The 18669-nt window shown below is 36.6% G+C and overlaps 1 protein-coding gene across 4 annotated transcripts; it reads left to right on the plus strand.

The window, feature by feature from the left end:
- The first annotated feature begins 10392 nt into the window (after positions 1-10392).
- Positions 10393-18276, plus strand: mxt (Eukaryotic translation initiation factor mextil). 4 transcript variants are annotated; one of them, XM_029308804.2, is made up of 11 exons: positions 10393-10551; positions 11173-11289; positions 11509-11649; positions 12258-12427; positions 12775-12973; positions 13298-13369; positions 14414-14474; positions 14555-14837; positions 15100-15367; positions 15554-15675; positions 17466-18276. In XM_029308804.2, exons 2-11 carry the CDS (start codon positions 11181-11183, stop codon positions 17568-17570), a joined length of 1530 nt encoding a protein of 509 aa, XP_029164637.1. In that variant the 5' UTR covers positions 10393-10551; positions 11173-11180; the 3' UTR covers positions 17571-18276. The 4 variants fall into 4 exon arrangements, with proteins under 4 accessions (XP_029164637.1, XP_029164638.1, XP_029164639.1 ...); XM_029308805.2 differs by having other exon boundaries at positions 12778-12973; XM_029308806.2 differs by having other exon boundaries at positions 11512-11649.
- The last annotated feature ends 393 nt before the right edge of the window (positions 18277-18669 follow it).

Here is an 18669-nt window from a genome sequence, read left to right on the forward strand (position 1 = left end):
CGTGTCTTGTGTTACTCGAGTAGAAAGACAGAATATTCCGCGCTGTGTGCCACGAATATTTTGATGGTTATTCGCGCTGTGTGCCGCGAATCTTTGCTGCGTGCTAAAAGACAGAATGTTCCGCGCTGTGTGCCACGAATATTTTGAAGGTTATTCGCGCTGTGTGCCGCGAATCTTTGCTTGTGCTAAAAGACAGAATATTCCGCGCTGTGTGCCACAAATATTTTGACGGTAATTCGCGCTGTGTGCCGCGAATCTTTGCTGCGTGCAAAAAGACAGAATATTCCGCGCTGTGTGCCACGAATATTTTGACGGTTATTCGCGCTGTGTGCCGCGAATCTTTGCTGCGTGCTAAAAGACAGAATATTCCGCGCTGTGTGCCACGAATATTTTGACGGTAATTCACGCTGTGTGCCGCGAATCTTTGCTGCGTGCTAATTGTTCTGCCGCGTACGAGAGAAAGCGAGTCCACGTATCGCGCGCGGTGAATCGACGCGTAACGCGATATCCCTGTGAGATAGAATATTTCGCGCTGTGTGTCGCGAATATTTTGACGGTAATTCGTGCTGTGTACCGCGAATCTTTGCTGTGTGCTAATTGTGCCGACGTGTGTCGCGAACATTTAGACTGAGGTTAAACATTTATTAACACGTCGCTGTGTGCTAGGACGTATAGAAAAGGGAAGTGCAGTGTGTCGCTAACAATGGCGAGACCGCCGAGTGCGTATACGCTTGCCGAGATTAAGGACATTCTCCGCGAGAAGAAATTGCCGGCGACCGGTAACAAAGCTGACCTGATAGATCGATTGACTGCCAATGACCCGGAGATATGGACCACACTGGATGAACAGAGGTCACGGCAGAGCCGCGGTGTCGATCAGCCGATTGACGCGCGCCATGAATCGAGGGATGCCGTCGCGGGCAAGGACAATGAAAGCCAAGTAAGTAACGACGCATCCGTTGAAGGTCCTTTGACTGAGAAAGACTTGATTCGACGAGAAAATGAACTACTTAGAAGAGAACGAGCTCTTCTTCAACGTGAATTAGATATCGTTAGACGACAGAACATCGAAGATCATGGACCACCGCAGATGAATGATGGCGGAAGAAGACGTAATGGTCCACCGATGAGCGAAAGTGTAAGGGCTATTCGCGACTTGTTGAGCGAATTCGACGGCAGTGAGGGTACGTTCTGGAAATGGGAACAGCAGGTACAATTGCTGCGAGTGTCGTACGCCTTGGATGATGCTGCGACAAGAATTTTAATAAGCTCTAAATTAAAAGGACGTGCATCCGAGTGGTTTCACTCCAAACCACATCATCTTACCCTTGGTATAGAAAATCTATTGGCGGCCATGAAGGGAATGTTCGACCTTCGTCAATCAAGATTGTCCCTACGCAAGAAGCTCGAAGAGAGAGCATGGCGGACGGACGAATCATTCACGAGTTACTTCCATGATAAAATAATCCTCGCTAATAGGGTACCGATAGTAGATGACGAAGTTGTCGATTATGTCATCGAGGGTATACCTGATCGCAATCTCAGAGATCAAGCACGTATTATGCAGTTCGAGTCTCAGTCGGATTTATTGGAGGCATTTAAAGGATTGACGCTACACCCGAAGAAGTTCCCTGATCGCGAATGGAAGAAACCTATTGATCAAGGAAAAATCCAAAAGGATGGGAAATTGTCGACGAAGGAGAGTTCAGCGTTTAAAGGAAATCCAGCATCGTCGAGTGCAGATTTGGCACTACGCCGAAAGATAATTAAATGTTATAACTGCCAGGGAGTTGGACATCTGGCATCCGCATGTTCACACCCGAAGAAAGTTAAGGGAGGCTGTCATCGATGTGGTTCAGCCAGCCACTTGAAAAAAGACTGTCCCAAGAAAGAGTCGAAACCCGAGTCGACGAACGTTGTGAACTTGATCGAACCAATATCCGTTAGCGATCCGTATTGTGTACAGTTAAAGTTTTCGGTGTCCTTTGAAGGGGATATAGATCGTGAATATACAGTAGACGCGATAGTTGATCCCGGCTCCCCAGTGAGCCTCATAAAAACTGAGTATGTTCCGACGAGTTTGCGCGAACCGCTATCTCCTAACAGCGATTGTTTCTGTGGAGTAAATAAATCCCCTGTTCGCGTAGTAGGCACCTTTTCGAAATTAGTCGAAATCGAAAGAATTAATATTCAGCTACGTTTTCTGGTAGTACCGAACAAAACAATGTCGTGTGCGGCATTACTTGGTCGCGATTTCTGTCGAGATCCGTTAATAAAAATCGAACTAGGTAAAACGGTAAATATTACTAGGAGAAACGAGTCGACAAGCGAGAACAATTTTGATACCGAGATTATGCAAATAGAATATCTCAAAAATCCTGTAAAAGTTGGAGAAGAATTGAATATTAATCCCGGTGTCGAATCGCATGTAGTCGAAAGCGTTCGAAGATTGTATAACAAAGAATACGTTGATAAATAGGATTCCGATGTGAGCGAACCGGAAACCGAGATGAGAATTTTATTAAAAAATGAACAGCCGATTACCTTCCGGCCTAGGCGTTTAACGTATGCCGATAAAGAAAAGTTGCAAGTAATATTAGACGATTTATTGAAAACAGGTACAATTAGGCAGAGTAATTCACCCTACGCTAGCCCAATCGTTCTCGTGCGGAAGAAAAATGGCGAGTCACAACTGTGTGTCGACTTCCGTGAAATAAATAAGATTACTGTGAAAGACAATTTTCCCACACCGTTGATAGATGATCATATTGATCGGTTAAAAGGAAAAAAATATTTTAGTAGTCTCGACTTAAGGAACGGATTTTATCATATTAAGATGTCTGAGTGTTCGGTAAAATACACCTCGTTTGTGACGCCTATCGGACAATCTGAATTCCTACGAATGCCGTTCGGGTTGACTAATGCTCCACGAGTGTTCCAGAGATTCGTCAACAAAGTCTTTGATAAACTCATCCGAGAGAGTAGTATCTTGTTATATCTAGATATTTTGATAGCGACTGAAAGTATAGAGGAACACCTAAATATTTTGAAAGATGTATTTGAAATAGCGCGACGATACCGGTTGCAGTTTAGACTCGATAAATGTTTCTTTGTTCGAACAGAAATTGTATATCTTGGGTATTTAATTAATGAAAATGGTATTCGCCCGAGTGAGCAACATGTTGAAGCCGTAACTAATTACCCAACCCCGCGAAACATAAAAGAGACGCATCGATTTGTTTGTTTAGCTAGTTACTTCCGTCGTTTCATCCCGAAATTTTCAATAGTCGCTAAACCGTTATATGACTTAGTCAAGAAAAATGCCGTGTTTAAATTTGGTTCAGAGGAGATCAAGGCCTTTGAAAAATTGAAACAGTTGTTATCTTCTCAACCGATACTATCGATTTATTCCCCGACACTTGAAACAGAATTGCACTGCGATGCGAGTACAAGTGGTTTCGGCGCGATACTTTTACAGCGACAAAAGGATGGTATTTTCCGGCCTGTATTTTATTTTAGTAAACGGACAACAGTTGTCGAATCCAAGTATCACAGTTTTGAGCTGGAGTGTCTCGCTGTGATTTATGCGATTAAACGGTTTCATATCTATCTCGCCGGTATCCCTTTTAAGATAATAACAGACTGCGACAGTTTTCGCCTTACTTTAAGTAAACAGACAGTTAATCCGCGAATATATTGTTGGGCATTATTTTTAGAGCAATACTGTTATCAAATCGTACATCGACCCGGTACACAGATGAATCATGTCGACGCGTTGAGTCGATGTCATAGCATTCTAACATTAGAAGCTAATTCGTTCGACCGAACTATATCTATTCAACAAGATCGGGATGTAAATATAGTAAACATTCGAAATAAATTAGAAAAATCTGAGGATAAATTCTTTGAATTGCGAGACGGTCTTGTTTACCGTAAAGATAAGGGTAAAAAACTCTTATTTTATGTACCGATATCAATGGAAAGTAATGTAATCCGTACGTGTCATGATGACATTGGCCATGTCGGCCTCGATAAAGTTATTGCTAACATTAGGCAAATTTACTGGTTCCCACAAATGAGAGAGAAAGTAAAGTGCTATATTTCTAATTGTCTGCGTTGTATAGAGTTTTCCCCTTCTAGTGGAAAGAAAGAAGGCAAGTTACACAGTATACCGAAAGAGAACTTACCCTTTCGAACGATCCATGTCGACCATTGTGGTCCCTTTGAAAAAACCAGTCGCGGATACAAATATATTTTAGCAGTAGTAGATGCTTTTACAAAATTTTTGAAAGTATATCCGTGCAAATCTACGGCCTCGAATGAGACAATTAATCATTTGCGAAATTATTATCGAACTTATAGTAAGTCTCGACGCATTGTGAGCGATCGCGGAACAGCCTTTACATCAGATAAATTTACTAAATTTATAAATAATGAGTCTACTCAGCATATCCTCGTAGCTGTTGGTACTCCGCGTGCAAATGGTCAAATAGAACGGTTCAACCACGACATTACTCCGATGATTGCGAAGTTATGTGACAAACCACACAAATGGGATCAAGTTTTAGATCAAATAGAATATGCATTTAATAATACGATTTGTCGATCAACGGGGGAAACCCCCAGTAAACTATTATTTGGCGTAGAACAACTCGGTAAAGTTAACGATAAACTTAAACTAGTTTTAGATACTGATACTAGTCGAGATCTAGTGTTATTAAGAGAAGCTGCCTCTGAAAAAATTCAGAAGAGTCAAAAAGAAAACGAACGCTATTATAACAAGAAACACAAAGAAGCGAAACAATATAAAGAGGGCGACTACGTAATGATCCGTAATGTGGACACTTCTGTTGGTACCAATAAAAAACTCATACCAAAGTATAAAGGGCCTTACGTTGTAAAGCGAGTACTAGGTTCTGACCGTTATGTAATAACCGATGTCGAGGGATTTCAAGTCACTCAAATGCCCTATAATAGCGTCATTGCCGCCGACGCGATGCGACCATATATATCCAAATAAATATGACTAATCAGTATGTTTATTTAGTCCATAAGAAATGTTTGTTTTATCCGGCGTTACTTAATATGTTGGATATATTTACTTAATACGTTTTGTTCCTATACGTACGACCGAGACGGTCGTAATGTCAGGCTGGCCGACTGTAGGCGAATTATTATTCTACCGATATTCATTTATATACACGCGTGAGCGGCGAATTACGTTTCCTCTCCCCCCCTCTGCCGCTGGCGGCGCTGCGTAAGAAAGAAGGGAGAAGGTTAAGAAGGTCAGTTCCCCGCGGAAAGGGAGAGCGGTTGGACAGATATACGGCAGTGAGCCGTCGTGCGTGTCCTATCGAGTACAGTTTAACCTAATAAAGATCCTTTGTTAAGATCCACTAGAAGCCTTATTAGAATTACGCCCTGACATCATCGAAAACTATCCTGACACCACCTACATAAAATAAAATAAAAAAAAATAAAAAAATAAAAAAATAAAAAAAAATAAATAAAAAAAAAAGTGACATGCTATAATGTGAAACAAAATAGTTAATTTTTTTTTAAGAGTTTAACAAGGCTGTGTAATATAAATATATATTTAACGTATAAGACGGGCAATAAGAGCCAAATCGCGGATAACAATGCGTTATCCTAACGAATTTTATTTTTCGAAGGGGGGTTAAAGGGGTATTGAAATTAAATCTCAAGTATGAGATTATTTCATATTTAAAATCCCGTTTTCATATTTAAAATGGCCGTGTCCAAGTAAAATTTGATGCCTTGTGCACCGGTATTTAATTCTAACGAAAAATAATTTAGTTTCGTTAAGATAACGCATTGTCATCCGCGATTTGGCTCTTATTGCCCGTCTTATACGTTAAAAATAGTTAATTGTTTCACATTATATCATGTCACATTTTAAGATTAGAAATTAAGTTAACTATATAGAAAGTTGTGTTTTAGCACTTGATAAGAGCCGAAACGTCGTGAATATTAAATAAAGATCATTAAACTGCCAGAGTTTTTTTTTTTTTTTTTTTTTAGAGTCAGGAAATTTGCCTAAACCAAACTTTGCGTCCTGACCCTTGAGGGAGGGCCAGGAGGCTTTGTGGTGGATTCCCGCCCGTAGTATCCCGAAGGACTATCGGACGGGGGACCGACCTAAAACCTGACTGAAGCCCCTGGTCGTATGGGTGTTGTCCACCGCGGAACCGCTAATGCATTACATCACGGTGGACACCCGACCGGCGTCCTTTAGAGGACACATCCCCCGAGAGGATACTACAGGTATCCCTCCGGAGAGGACATTCCCTTGCCCCGAAAGGGCATCGGAGGGAGCCGGGCTACTAGCTCCCCCCGGACTTCCCTGGGTCGACGTGCAATGGGATCAGGGCCCCCACCCTTCTCCCTGCCGAACCCGGTTAGTGAGACGGCCGCAGCCGCCCACCCCACATTTAAGACGTCACAGGACGTCACCAACTATATAGGACAAACATATATACAGACATATACACGTCCACAAAGAAACCAAATAAGGGCCACAGGCCCAGCCCTCTAGGGGCCAACAGCGAAGGCACAGAGGCCGAAAGACATATAAAGGTGGTGCATGATGTTCACACCACCTATGGACGAAAGACGAGAAACTAAGACAAAACATGAACCTGGCGCGGGCAAGGAGGCCGCGGAGTCACCTTTCAGCAACCTCCCCGGCACTCCAAACCCATCGCCGCTACCTAGTAAAGACATAACTACAACATTTAAGAAACACTACTTAGCTGCTGAGGCAGCCTCGATCTCCAAAGGTCGTCCCCCATCAGGACGGCCCGGAGCCTGGCGCCTATCTTTCGCCCCGGTTGTTTGTTGCCCGGGGGGAGGGGGAAGCGAAACGCATCCCCGACCCCCCAGGACATGTCGAGCCGACTCCCCACCGTCCGAGCAAGCCGGACAACGGGGAGTGGCGACGCACCCCGCCGCTTGGTGTCCCTCGACACCACAGCGGTAACAGCACCGCGAGCGATCCGCGTCAGACGCACAATTTACCCGCGCATGCCCCAGCTTGAGGCACCTGAAACACCTCAGAGGCCGGGCACGAAGTGCCTCGACCTCCAGGGTGTTCCAGCCTACACGAAGTTTACCCGTTGACAAGGCCTTTCGGCCAACAGCCAACGGGCAACGCACCCAAAGGGTGCTCAAGGGGGACCGCGGCAGGGACCGAATCGACCCGATCCGGATATCCCCCGCGCCGCATCCCCCCAGAGACCCCAGCGCCTCCAAAATCTCCTCGCGCGAGGCAGTCTCCTCCCCCATAGTACCACGAAGCCTGAGCTCCATGGTTTTCTGGGGGCGGGAGACCACCACGTCTCCTCCCGAGAAGACCTCCCGCAATCTGCCTGCAAACAGGTCCGCCTTCGCAGCCGTGTCTTTTCCAGGGACCTGCAAAAGCAGGCCCCCAGTCACACCAAACCTCATCTTCATCGGGCCAATGCCCAACTCCTCGGGGTCAACGCGCGACCTCGCTTCCTTCAAAATGTCCGAGTAGGACCGGCCCCTCGTAGAAACGAGTTGTACGGCCGACCCACTCGGAACTCGCGCAGCTCGAACCCGGCCCCGACGCGCACCCAACCCAGGGCCAGCCGCGGGGCCCGACGCCCGAGCCCCCCCAGGACCCAGGCCACCCGACCCACCGGCAACCATAACAGTCGCCGACGAAGCAGGCAACCCAGCCCCCAGAGAGCAGGCCGCCAATCTACCGCCACGACCCCGCCTCCCCCGCTTACGCATGGAGAGGACAGGGGAAACCTCGCTGGTAGAGGGAGCAGAGGCAGGCAAAACTGCCCCACTCCCCCGAGACTCCAGTGAGGACCTGAGGGACTCTACAGCCCGCCTCAGGCCCCCAAGCGCCCCAGAAAGACGCTCATCGATAAGAAGACCCACCCGCGCTATTAGCTGCTGGTGTGGGTCCTCCCGCAAAGCCGCATCAGAGGAGGACTCAAATAGAGTCCTCCGAACCGCAGAGACAGTCCCCTCACCGGAAATTTCCGGTTCGGAGTCCGCCCCCCCACTCCGCTTCCGCCGCGACTTCCTCTTTCGAGGGGGCGCTTCCTTCTCCCCAGAAGAGGGAGGAAGGGGAGCAGCCAATCTCCTCATCGACTCCAAATCTTCAAGGAGTTTCTTGTTTTGAGCCTCCAGTGAGGCAACTCGAGCTTCAAGTCTTTCGACTTCCTCCGCATAAGCCCGGCAGTTGTTCGCCAGGATCTGCTCTCGGTCGAGGACCTCTACCGGGCTAAGGTGAAATCCGGGCTCCGACACGTCAAGCGCGCCATCCAAACTCCCAGGGGAGGCAGAGGCAGCGCCCAACGCATCTTCACCCATACTCACGTCAGGAATTCCACCCATCGGCGAGTCTCCTCGAAACTCCTCGACCTCTTTGGTAAGGAAGTCAGGTTCTTCCTGGATAGCTTCCAGGCCTCGTCTTTCCAGTTCCAAGGCCTCACGATTTACGTACTCAATGCATTCGTGGCGGCCACAGAACTTCGTGACACCACGCGAGCACCTCTTCACAAAGGCGCGGACCTGCTCCTTTAAGTGCCTATATGTGTCACTCTGACGATAGGCACGTACCTGCGCATCTGAGAGGAATTGCCAGACATCGATCGCGAGATTCCTCGGATCGACATCCTTACCCAACCCCTCCCAGGTAATGGTCAGCTCGATCAGCTGACCCTCCACGTCCTTCTTCGGCTTGATCCTCGGCGCTGTCGCTTTCCAATCCACGGACCCAGCCGGCAAATCCGTGGACGACCTGTCGTCTGTTGACGACATGGAGGGAGCCAGGCCTGCACCCCCCCCACGCCGGTTCCTGGTATCCGAACCCAGGACGTTCGCTTTCTTCTCGGAACTACTCATATCTGAAAAGAAAAATTGGTTTTTTCTGTCGGGGGTTTTCCTTCCCCTTAGGAGATTGCCTTGCCTGGCTAACGGGGCCTCCCCCCGGGTGTTATCTTCGGTGTTTTCCTTCACCTAGTGCAGTGGACAAGTCCTTTTTAGGGCCTGCACGCCCATCGCACCTCGTTCATCCGTCACCACACACTCCAGCTCGGGTACCTCGGGATTGCGACACCCGTACACTACAGGGATGAGTCTGTAGTGCCCCTGAGGGAGACTTCAGAGATTTGTACATCTTTTTTTATTACATTTTTTTTTTTTTAATTTTTTTTTATTATATTAGAGATTGTTTTTTTTGTAATGTTAATTAATTTGCTTTATATTAATAACATTTAAGACCGGATTCAATGTAATTTTTTTTAATTTCATAACTAAAGATGTATTCAATAATTGTCACGCCATTCAAATTATTTTTTATCATTTTATACCATTTTGTAACTATTTATAACTGTTAGAATCAGGTTACGTTTTTAACATTTAATATTTTATATAAATATTTTTTCATAATATTGTTAAATTTACCGTAAATAAATGATCGATGGAACCCGGTTTAATTTATTTATTTTTTTTTTTTTTTTTATCTACATATTTGAAAACGTTTTCAGCAAGAATTGTCACCTTATTTATTATATTTTCTATTATTGATCCATTTAACATCATAACATTTCATAACGGTTACAATTTTATTTACCATACTTTTCAACAATTACAACATGATTAAAAAAAGTTATTTACAACTTTTACTTAATTAAAGATACTATGTCGTAATAATGATTTTATTAAAATTGTCGATTTGGTTTAGATTTAACTTGATTTTTTAATTGTTACAACAAAATTAATATTTTTTGTTAACAATAACAATTTTTATCGTTAAAAAGAAAAAAAAATGTTTTTCATTTATTCAATTAATGAGTTTTCAAACAATAAAAGATTATTTTTAATAATATTATAAATATTTACGAATAGGTTTTTATTCGATAACAGATTAAAAAAAAAAAAAAAAAAATTAACAGATTACCTATTTTTTTTTTTAAATATAGAAAACGTCTCGAATAAACATGATTTACAATATCTAAATAATGACCCTAAAGTAATCATAAAATTAATTATCGCAATTAAAGATACTAACTCTTCAAAAAGTAAAAGAGCCTGGTAAAAAATAGAAAACATATTAGCAGAATAGCTTTCTTTTCGATACTGAAACATACTGAAATAAAAAATCATGATCTTACGTTCGTTTAAAGTATCTACATGATGATTCTAAAGTATCGATTAAATTAATTATCGCAATTAATGATTTAGATTATATTTAAAATAAAAGAGTGAACTGTTCGTTTACGTTTGTCCAAATGGAAAAGCGCCACATAAGAACCAACTGTGAATACCGACCTTTATGCTACACTCTAGATGTATATATGATCTATGATTTTATTTACATGATGGCAACATTGGTGGCGCTGGCAATAAAGTTGGGCCAAATTCTGATACATTTCATTATATACCTTCGCGACATACGACATATCTTCGCATTCCGAGTTGGACGATCTATGTGTCGTTCAGTGTCGTTGATCTGTTTGCACGTCTGACAAAGTAATAAATTTGCGAAAGGTACATCTAACGCTATTGCTATATTTAGTATCTTATCGTGGTATTTTCATTTGTATATCGCGAAAATGCGCCGTTTATTTGCCACTTCTACAAGTTTTTTATTCGACCTTTACATATCTAGAACTTCAAAGATTTTTTTTTTCATTGATATATAATCTGTTTGACACTTCGATAAATTTATTCATGTATTTTGTATTGTGTCATATATATTTTGACGTATGTTTATATGCATAACACGAAATAAACGCCACAAAAAGTTGTACTAATGAATCTAGTTGCTTAGAAAGTGCAAAAGTTTACAAGAAAAATAAAATATAGATTAAACAAACTATAAATATATAAATATACATATATACACACACACATATATATAAATATAACAGTAATATTGTAGCATGACATTTTTATTTCTTCGAAACAAAAATTCAATTTATACTTTATGTAACAATTATGTTAAATAGATAACATTAATATGATACTATAATATTAATAGTATTATTATATTTCTCACTTAAATAATATACTTATTAGATATCAATACATATTAATTTTTTCAAGCTATTTTATAAAAACGTATTAATTTGGATTGCATTTGATTATTTCATATATTCTTGTTGCAAGATTATAATATGGCTACCGCACAATTGAACAGAACCAGGAATGTAAAGAAACTTGAAAAACCACGACCGCTTAAGCTTAATCAACGTAACTCGACTGTTGATGGGCGGATCACGACTGGTAAATTTATCGTTACTTATTTTCTTATTGAATTAAATTTGTAATCTTTTATAATAGCTCTGAATTTTCATTTATAAATATAATTATTCTTTTCTCTATATTTTATGTTAAGTACACAGTAATGTACGCAGTTTTTTGTGTGCACACATGTGTATGTAATAATCTGTTCTTTCTTAAATACAATGATGCATTTTTCTATTTCTTTTCTTCATCTTTCAGTAGAGGATATAGTGTCCTTAATCGACAATGTTGCGATGCAACTGACCAATGGCTTCCATGACCGAACGCTGCAAATGAATGTGATCTCTATGTGTAGTCATCTGAAACTTTATGCCAATGAATTAGAAGCTATTTATAAAGGTAAATAATTTATTGTATATTTAACTTTATTTTGAAAAATTTTATTTAATTTAATATAGTTTGATTTTTTTTCTATATAAAATTTAATACAAAATTATATCTGTACTTTGTTAATGTTGTTCTACTGTGTTTTTAATTATAATAAATAATTTATAATATAGTTAAGTTAACAAATATATTTATAATTTCTTCAATATTTTACTTTGTACATCCCAAATTATGTGTACATTTCTGTAAATATTTATCTACTAGTATTAATATTAATAGATATATAATAAATGTACAATATATATCGTCATTGATTATTGTATCGATATAATTAGACACTGCCAAATATCGATGAAAGCTTTAAAACTGATGAAAAATATCTAATACTATATATAGCTATAAATTGTTATTATTGAAAAATACTAGTTTTAGGAAGAAACTAAGATTTAGGATTAAATTTTTTTACGTATGAAATTTCTTCCAATTTATTGTTTAGCTTTTATCTTATTAATTATTATTAAAAATCATTATAAAAAGCAGAAAAACAATCGTAAGACGTTTATATTTATTATTTTCATTATAGTCCTGAATTGATACTTTATCATTAATTTTTTTTTCAGACCAGCTAGACCGAGCCTTTGTAGCGATCAGAAATGGGAGCCAGGACGATAGATTAGATCTGACGACCAGGGTTCATCTGTTGGAACTCATTGAATTGCGAGCAAAACAATGGCGTCACACAGATTCGATGGATGTGTATTATATGCAAAAATTGTCACATCTAGACAATGTAAGTAAAACCTTTATTTTTTATTTTTCAATAATTTTCTTAAATTATTATATTAAAATGCCAAAAATTAAAAGTTTTGTTATAAAAAAATTAATTTGTTTATAACAAAAATAAAATTTACTCTCACCAATGTTCTTAAAAAATCTCAAAGAACTATATACTATGTATTTCCAAGAATTGTTTGCACTTATCATTATTAAAATAAAATTTTAACCTCAACTTTTTCTCAGTGTTGCGATTTGTAATGTGAACTATATATTTCTAAGAGAATAATAAATCAAGTACAATTAGATTAATTTTGATATAGTAATTTTAAATTTTCATCAAATAATCTAACATTTTATTAGCAGACTGATGCAATTCTCGATACACCTACTAACTCTCTGTCGTCTTCTTTATTGGCGATAACTTCACCGACTTCGCCGCCAATTTTGGGACCTGGTGAAGTGATCAAGAATAGTGGAAAATTCACGAAACCTACGCGCATACCAGGGAAAAATTATTGCAAAGACGAAGTCGTCATTCGCAATAGTGATTCAGGAAAAGGTAAATTAATTTACTTATATATAAATATATATAAAAGTTCCACTGAATTTAGTTGAGGCGTATCTGATTCTCACATGTATATTAGAATACTATTTGTACGACTTTGACATCAATCTTTTTATTATAGAATATTTCTAAGTTATTGACAGAGTATGTTTAGTAATATATCTTAATAATCAGTAGGGATTTATTTTTATGCAAAATGGAACCAACAATTTTATTTATATGTAAAGCGAAATCATTCATCCTCCATTTAGACTTTTAGAGATTTTTCCGGTTATCCGTTGTATATTCTGTTGTTATATAATTTGCACGAAAATACAGTGATGGGAATAAAAGGGCGTCGGGTTCACATGATAGAAGAGCTCAGCCAGACGATCATCTCCTTCCAGCGAGGTAAACAGTTGAATGAACCGTCAATGGCTTGTCGCAGCATTTTGTGCTCATGCATAGCAAAAACATTATTAATCGATCGAACAAAGCCCCTCAAATGATAAAAAAACATTTTTTTAGTTCTCATTCATTCAGGAGCATTGAGTTTTAAATTGAGAAATTTGTTATACTGACAATTGTTAAACTGTATTCAAACACACATATATGTGATAAAAAATTACAATTTTGTTTAACAAATTATTCTTAATTTGTGCATGAAGATGCTGTTACAATTTAACCAGAGTGATTGGGCCACTTTTGAGTAAATAGTGTTAGTTTTGCTTATAAAACCTACTAATTGTGAAACACAAAGTACGTCAACTTTCTTCCATGTAATGTCAAAGAAACCATACATGTATATTTCAAAATATACACATATTAGGTTGATCTGAACATTTATTTTTCTTTTCTTTTTTTTATTATATCAGAGATGTAAAAAAATGGAATTTCTTCATTAATCTAATCTATTATATTTCTTATATTAATTAATGGAATGTATCCTTTTTATAGCTCGATGAATGAAATGTATAAATATCATGCGTTGCATTTGCAGCTTTAAAAACTGAATAAGCATATTATATTATCAAATATTATTAACATATATATATATATATATATATATATATATATATATATATATATATATAAATCGTTTGATCACACACCACAGGTTTTATACAGATAAAAAGGTTTGCATTTAATTCACTTAAACGCGTTTTCATTAATATATCAGATAACTCACACGAGCAAAATAATTTTTTTATCTTATATTAAAGTGTATATATACTATAAGATATTTTTAAATATATTGTTAATGTATTTTATATATTTATTACATCTTGCTTGGTAATATATCTTAATAACTTAATAATATTTAATATTACATCTTGTTTAACATATTAACTGTATCATTGATTTGTGTTAAAGATCTTAACAATCACACATAATTTTTATGAATATTGATATTGATAAGAGAGATAATCACTCATGCTATATTTTGATTCATAGTAAACCCTGGAGCTAAAGAACGACTTGTCCAAATCACAGGAACATCCGAGGACAAGATTCAGTATGTTAATATCAGTTATTAATAAATCTGTTTTAAAAAATTATAAGCAATACGTTTGTTTTGTTCTTTTTTTCTGGCAGTTACGCGAAGGATTTAATAAAAGATACGATACAACGAAATGCATCTCCAGTGAGACTGGAGCAGAGTTCTGGTGGCGAAAAGGGAGCCATGGGCGGTTCCAGCTCCTCACTCAACAGTAGCGCTTCGGACGAAAGCAACCGACTGCAACATAACTCTCGTTTACGTTCGTCTCTTCTGCACAGTTTCTCCACCAATGATGCTAGTATAGGCGAATACAAGTACACCGTTACCGTTGGTAACCAGTCGCTCAAAATTACTGGCTGCAATCTCGATCTCGTTAGGGTAATAAAATGACCATAAATTTGGAATTTATTGTTATTATTTTACTATATACATTTATCACACTTGTTTATCAATTTCATTAAAAAGTTGAATTTTTTAAAATTATATATCTTTAATTCTATTTGTTCTATATATTTTTTCTCTATTTATTTTATTTCCATTTACTGTTATTTATGTATAATTTCTTTAATTTTTGGATATCTAATGAAAGTATTAATATTCGGGACTGGATGATGATGAAGGGGGGGGATTCGTGTTATAGACGGCGAAACTGGTATTAGATGAACACTTTTTGGGCGATTCCGAGAACTTTACCAGCGGGATAGAATACTTCAACTACGAAGATGAGCCCACCTTCTCTGTTTCCTCCAATATTCCCCGTTGTACACCATTGTTGCCGTTAGACAACGTGAATGCTTCTTCTGTAGGTCGAGAATTAAGCCTGGACAGCGCTGCAACCTCTTCAGAAAGCGAAGAAACTTACAAGTCTCGTCCGATCTCCGAAGAACAATACTCCAAGATTCAACAAGGTATATTCATATATCTTAAAAATAATACAATATTATATTTTTTTAACATACATTATATATAAAATATAGTCGTTATAATATAACTTGATAAAAATTGTGTTATTTTAATTTTATTAAAAAGAATGTAAACTCTATATGCAATTATACAATATAGTTTAATTGACTTCATTCTATTTGATTATCAAGTTCCAGAAGCAAGAGAACTTACATACGAGTTTCTGTTGCTTTGCGCGACAGGCCCGTATGCGAAGCGGCCTCCTACCGATTGGGCGCGCATACAGAAGGAATGCCCTAATATAGTTCGTAAGGTACCATTATGCGACAAAAATGCTAATCACATATGCAACACCTTCCGTATCATTCTTCCCTGCAATGCTGCAGTTTAATATTTTATATATGTATATATATATATATATATATATATATATATATATATATAATTTTGCCAAGAATGAATTTGTGTTTTCAAGAATGTGGTGATATGAATGTGATTATTACGGTATTTTTTTAACACGCACGCTTTTAGACTTGTACAAGAATAGAAATCTGTTCTTGTTCAATAACTGATTAATGAATAAGAAATAAGTTATTAACACAAGTGAGAATCTAAAGCGGATATTATATAAACGTGCGAATCTCGATAATCATTTTGCGTTTTGTATTGAAGAAGCATATATATATATATATATATATATATATATATATATATATATATATATATATATATATATATCAGCTTCTACACAACATACGTGACATTATAAGTAGAACTTAGAAATTCTTTGCGCAAGAAGTTAAGAAATTTCTAAAAATCATTACCAAAGATATTACAAGTGAATTACGGTATTTGTTTCGATTTGCGACGCGCTTACGATTTACTTTACAAAAGACTGCGCGTATTAAAAACGAGAGTTTAATGGACTGAACATACAGCCGAATTTGTATTAAGATCGAGCATAATAAGATTTTTCTTTAGTTTGCACTCTTTATTCTAATGTCACAGAATATAACTGTTACTGTGTTCTGTCTCTCATCTTATTCTATTAATACTAATATGAATAGTGACAGAATAGAAAAATCTAAAAAAAAGCAATCTTTAAGTGGGAAGCAGTTAAAACAGAATAAAGAAAAATCTAGAAGAGAAAATCGGCTATACTCATACATAATGTGATTTAGGAGAAAAATTTGGTACATTATATTCAACTCAAGAATTAATTGAGATTAAACCCATTAATTGTTACATAAAATAGAAATTATGTCTATTATTTGTTGCATATAAAGTTTTTCTACAATATGTTATATTCTTCGAGAAAGTATGTTCCTATATTTTAAATCTAGAAATATATGCGCTACGATATATGTTTTTAAAATATTTTTTATATTGTTAGATTATATTGTTTATATAATTTATAAAATATTATTTTATATTCATTTTTTCTCTCTCATCATTCTTTTTTTTCTTTCAAACCTAATTAAAATATTGTAACATTTAGAGAAAAATGAGAAATTTTATTTAAAAATATATACATACAAGAGGCTAATAAAAGACTAAACTAATAAAAATAATGTATATCAAACTTACACACATGCTGTATTAATAAATGCATATTGCAAAATTTGTCAAATCTTGCTCCTTGTTTCCTCGTAAACAAGAAAAGCGTAGTTTATATAATGCTTCCCAATGTACCATGTTTGTTTAAAAATATACTATAAATATGGTTATGCAATTTGCAAATTAAATCAAAAATATTATAACATGTTTCTACGATAAAAACAAGTAAATATAAAATTTTTAAATACATTTAACTGTTTGTGTATATAAGCATGTATACGTATACACACACACACACACACACATTTTATATTTATGTATGTATCTGATAAAAAAGCATCATATAAACTACGCTCGAATATATAATTTTATTGTCTGCATGCTTTCGTGTAAGTAATCGCCAATTAACATATTATTCGGCTTTTTAAAAGAATCGAAGCATGCTGCTTCTAATGTACATAATAAGGTAAGATATATAAATGATATCACTTTCTTAAACAATATAATTTGCGTGACAATCTCAAAAATTGATCTTTTTATTGGCAGGCACCGATTCGCTGGTTCGAACCGGAGGCGTATAAAGCTAAATTAGCAGCTGCTGGTTCTGTTGCTATATTGCCGATTAATGAAGCAGAAACTGATCCCGAGTGAAGCTAAAATTGTTTTTTCTTCGACATCCTCCATTTTAGTGATAAATTTTCAAAAAACGAGACGTAATTGTGTCAATCGAAACAAGATTATGGCGCTTTTAATTCTTATATGCGTATACGATCTTGTAAAAACAAACTATTTCTTTAAAGGAATATATATGTGTATATATATATATATATATATATATATATATATATATATATATATATAAAGTAGATAATAATTTTGTTAGTCATTTAAAAAAAAGTCAAAAAATATCTTTGTAAGCATTTAGATACATATTGCGAGCTATATCTAAAATCTAAAAACAATGCAAACCATTGAAATATACGCTTTATATATTGATACGCTAGTCATTAGAGTGAAAAATATTCTATTTATTGAGTGAAACATTATTTATACGATTACTTTGCTTTCCTTTTTATTGAATATACATCATTATTCAAAGATATAGAGCCAGTTTTGATGTTAGGTCAAAATATGAGCAAAATTTTAAACTCTAGTTTAAAAGCAAAAATGTTATATTAGTTATATTAATTTTAAAGAAGGAGAGTAATATTTGTGGAAGCCACACATTGTGTGTGAAAAGTATAATAGCTACTAATTTACACGTACGTGTAATTACGATAAAATATAATAATGAAGAATTAAAATTGTACATTCAATGGAGAACATCTTTCATATATAAACAAAATTACGATAATGATATTATGATTTTACTATTTGCCTAATTTAAGATTTATCTCATCAATCTTAAAAACAGTATAATCGTAAAATTTTATATAGTAGTATATACTATACTTTCAAAGAAAAAGTACGATAGAACTCGCTTTGAAAAAAATTGTGTTTTTTGTAATACAATAATTACATATACTATATATATAGCAAATTTGGATAACGATTTTAATTTTGCGAATTTAGAAAAATTTCAATTTCATTCGTATGACGAATGTTATACGGAAATAAGATTGAGAGAATCGTTATTTAACATATAATCTAGTCTACATATCTTAATATAGAAACTATACCATTTCCGCGTATTTACTCTACTATGACGTAATAATTAAAAAAATTATTTGGAAGTTTATATTTTATATAT

Source organism: Nylanderia fulva, unplaced genomic scaffold (assembly GCF_048542155.1).
Source record: "Nylanderia fulva isolate GAGA-0341 unplaced genomic scaffold, ASM4854215v1 Scaffold15, whole genome shotgun sequence".
NCBI classification, from domain to species: domain Eukaryota; kingdom Metazoa; phylum Arthropoda; class Insecta; order Hymenoptera; family Formicidae; genus Nylanderia; species Nylanderia fulva.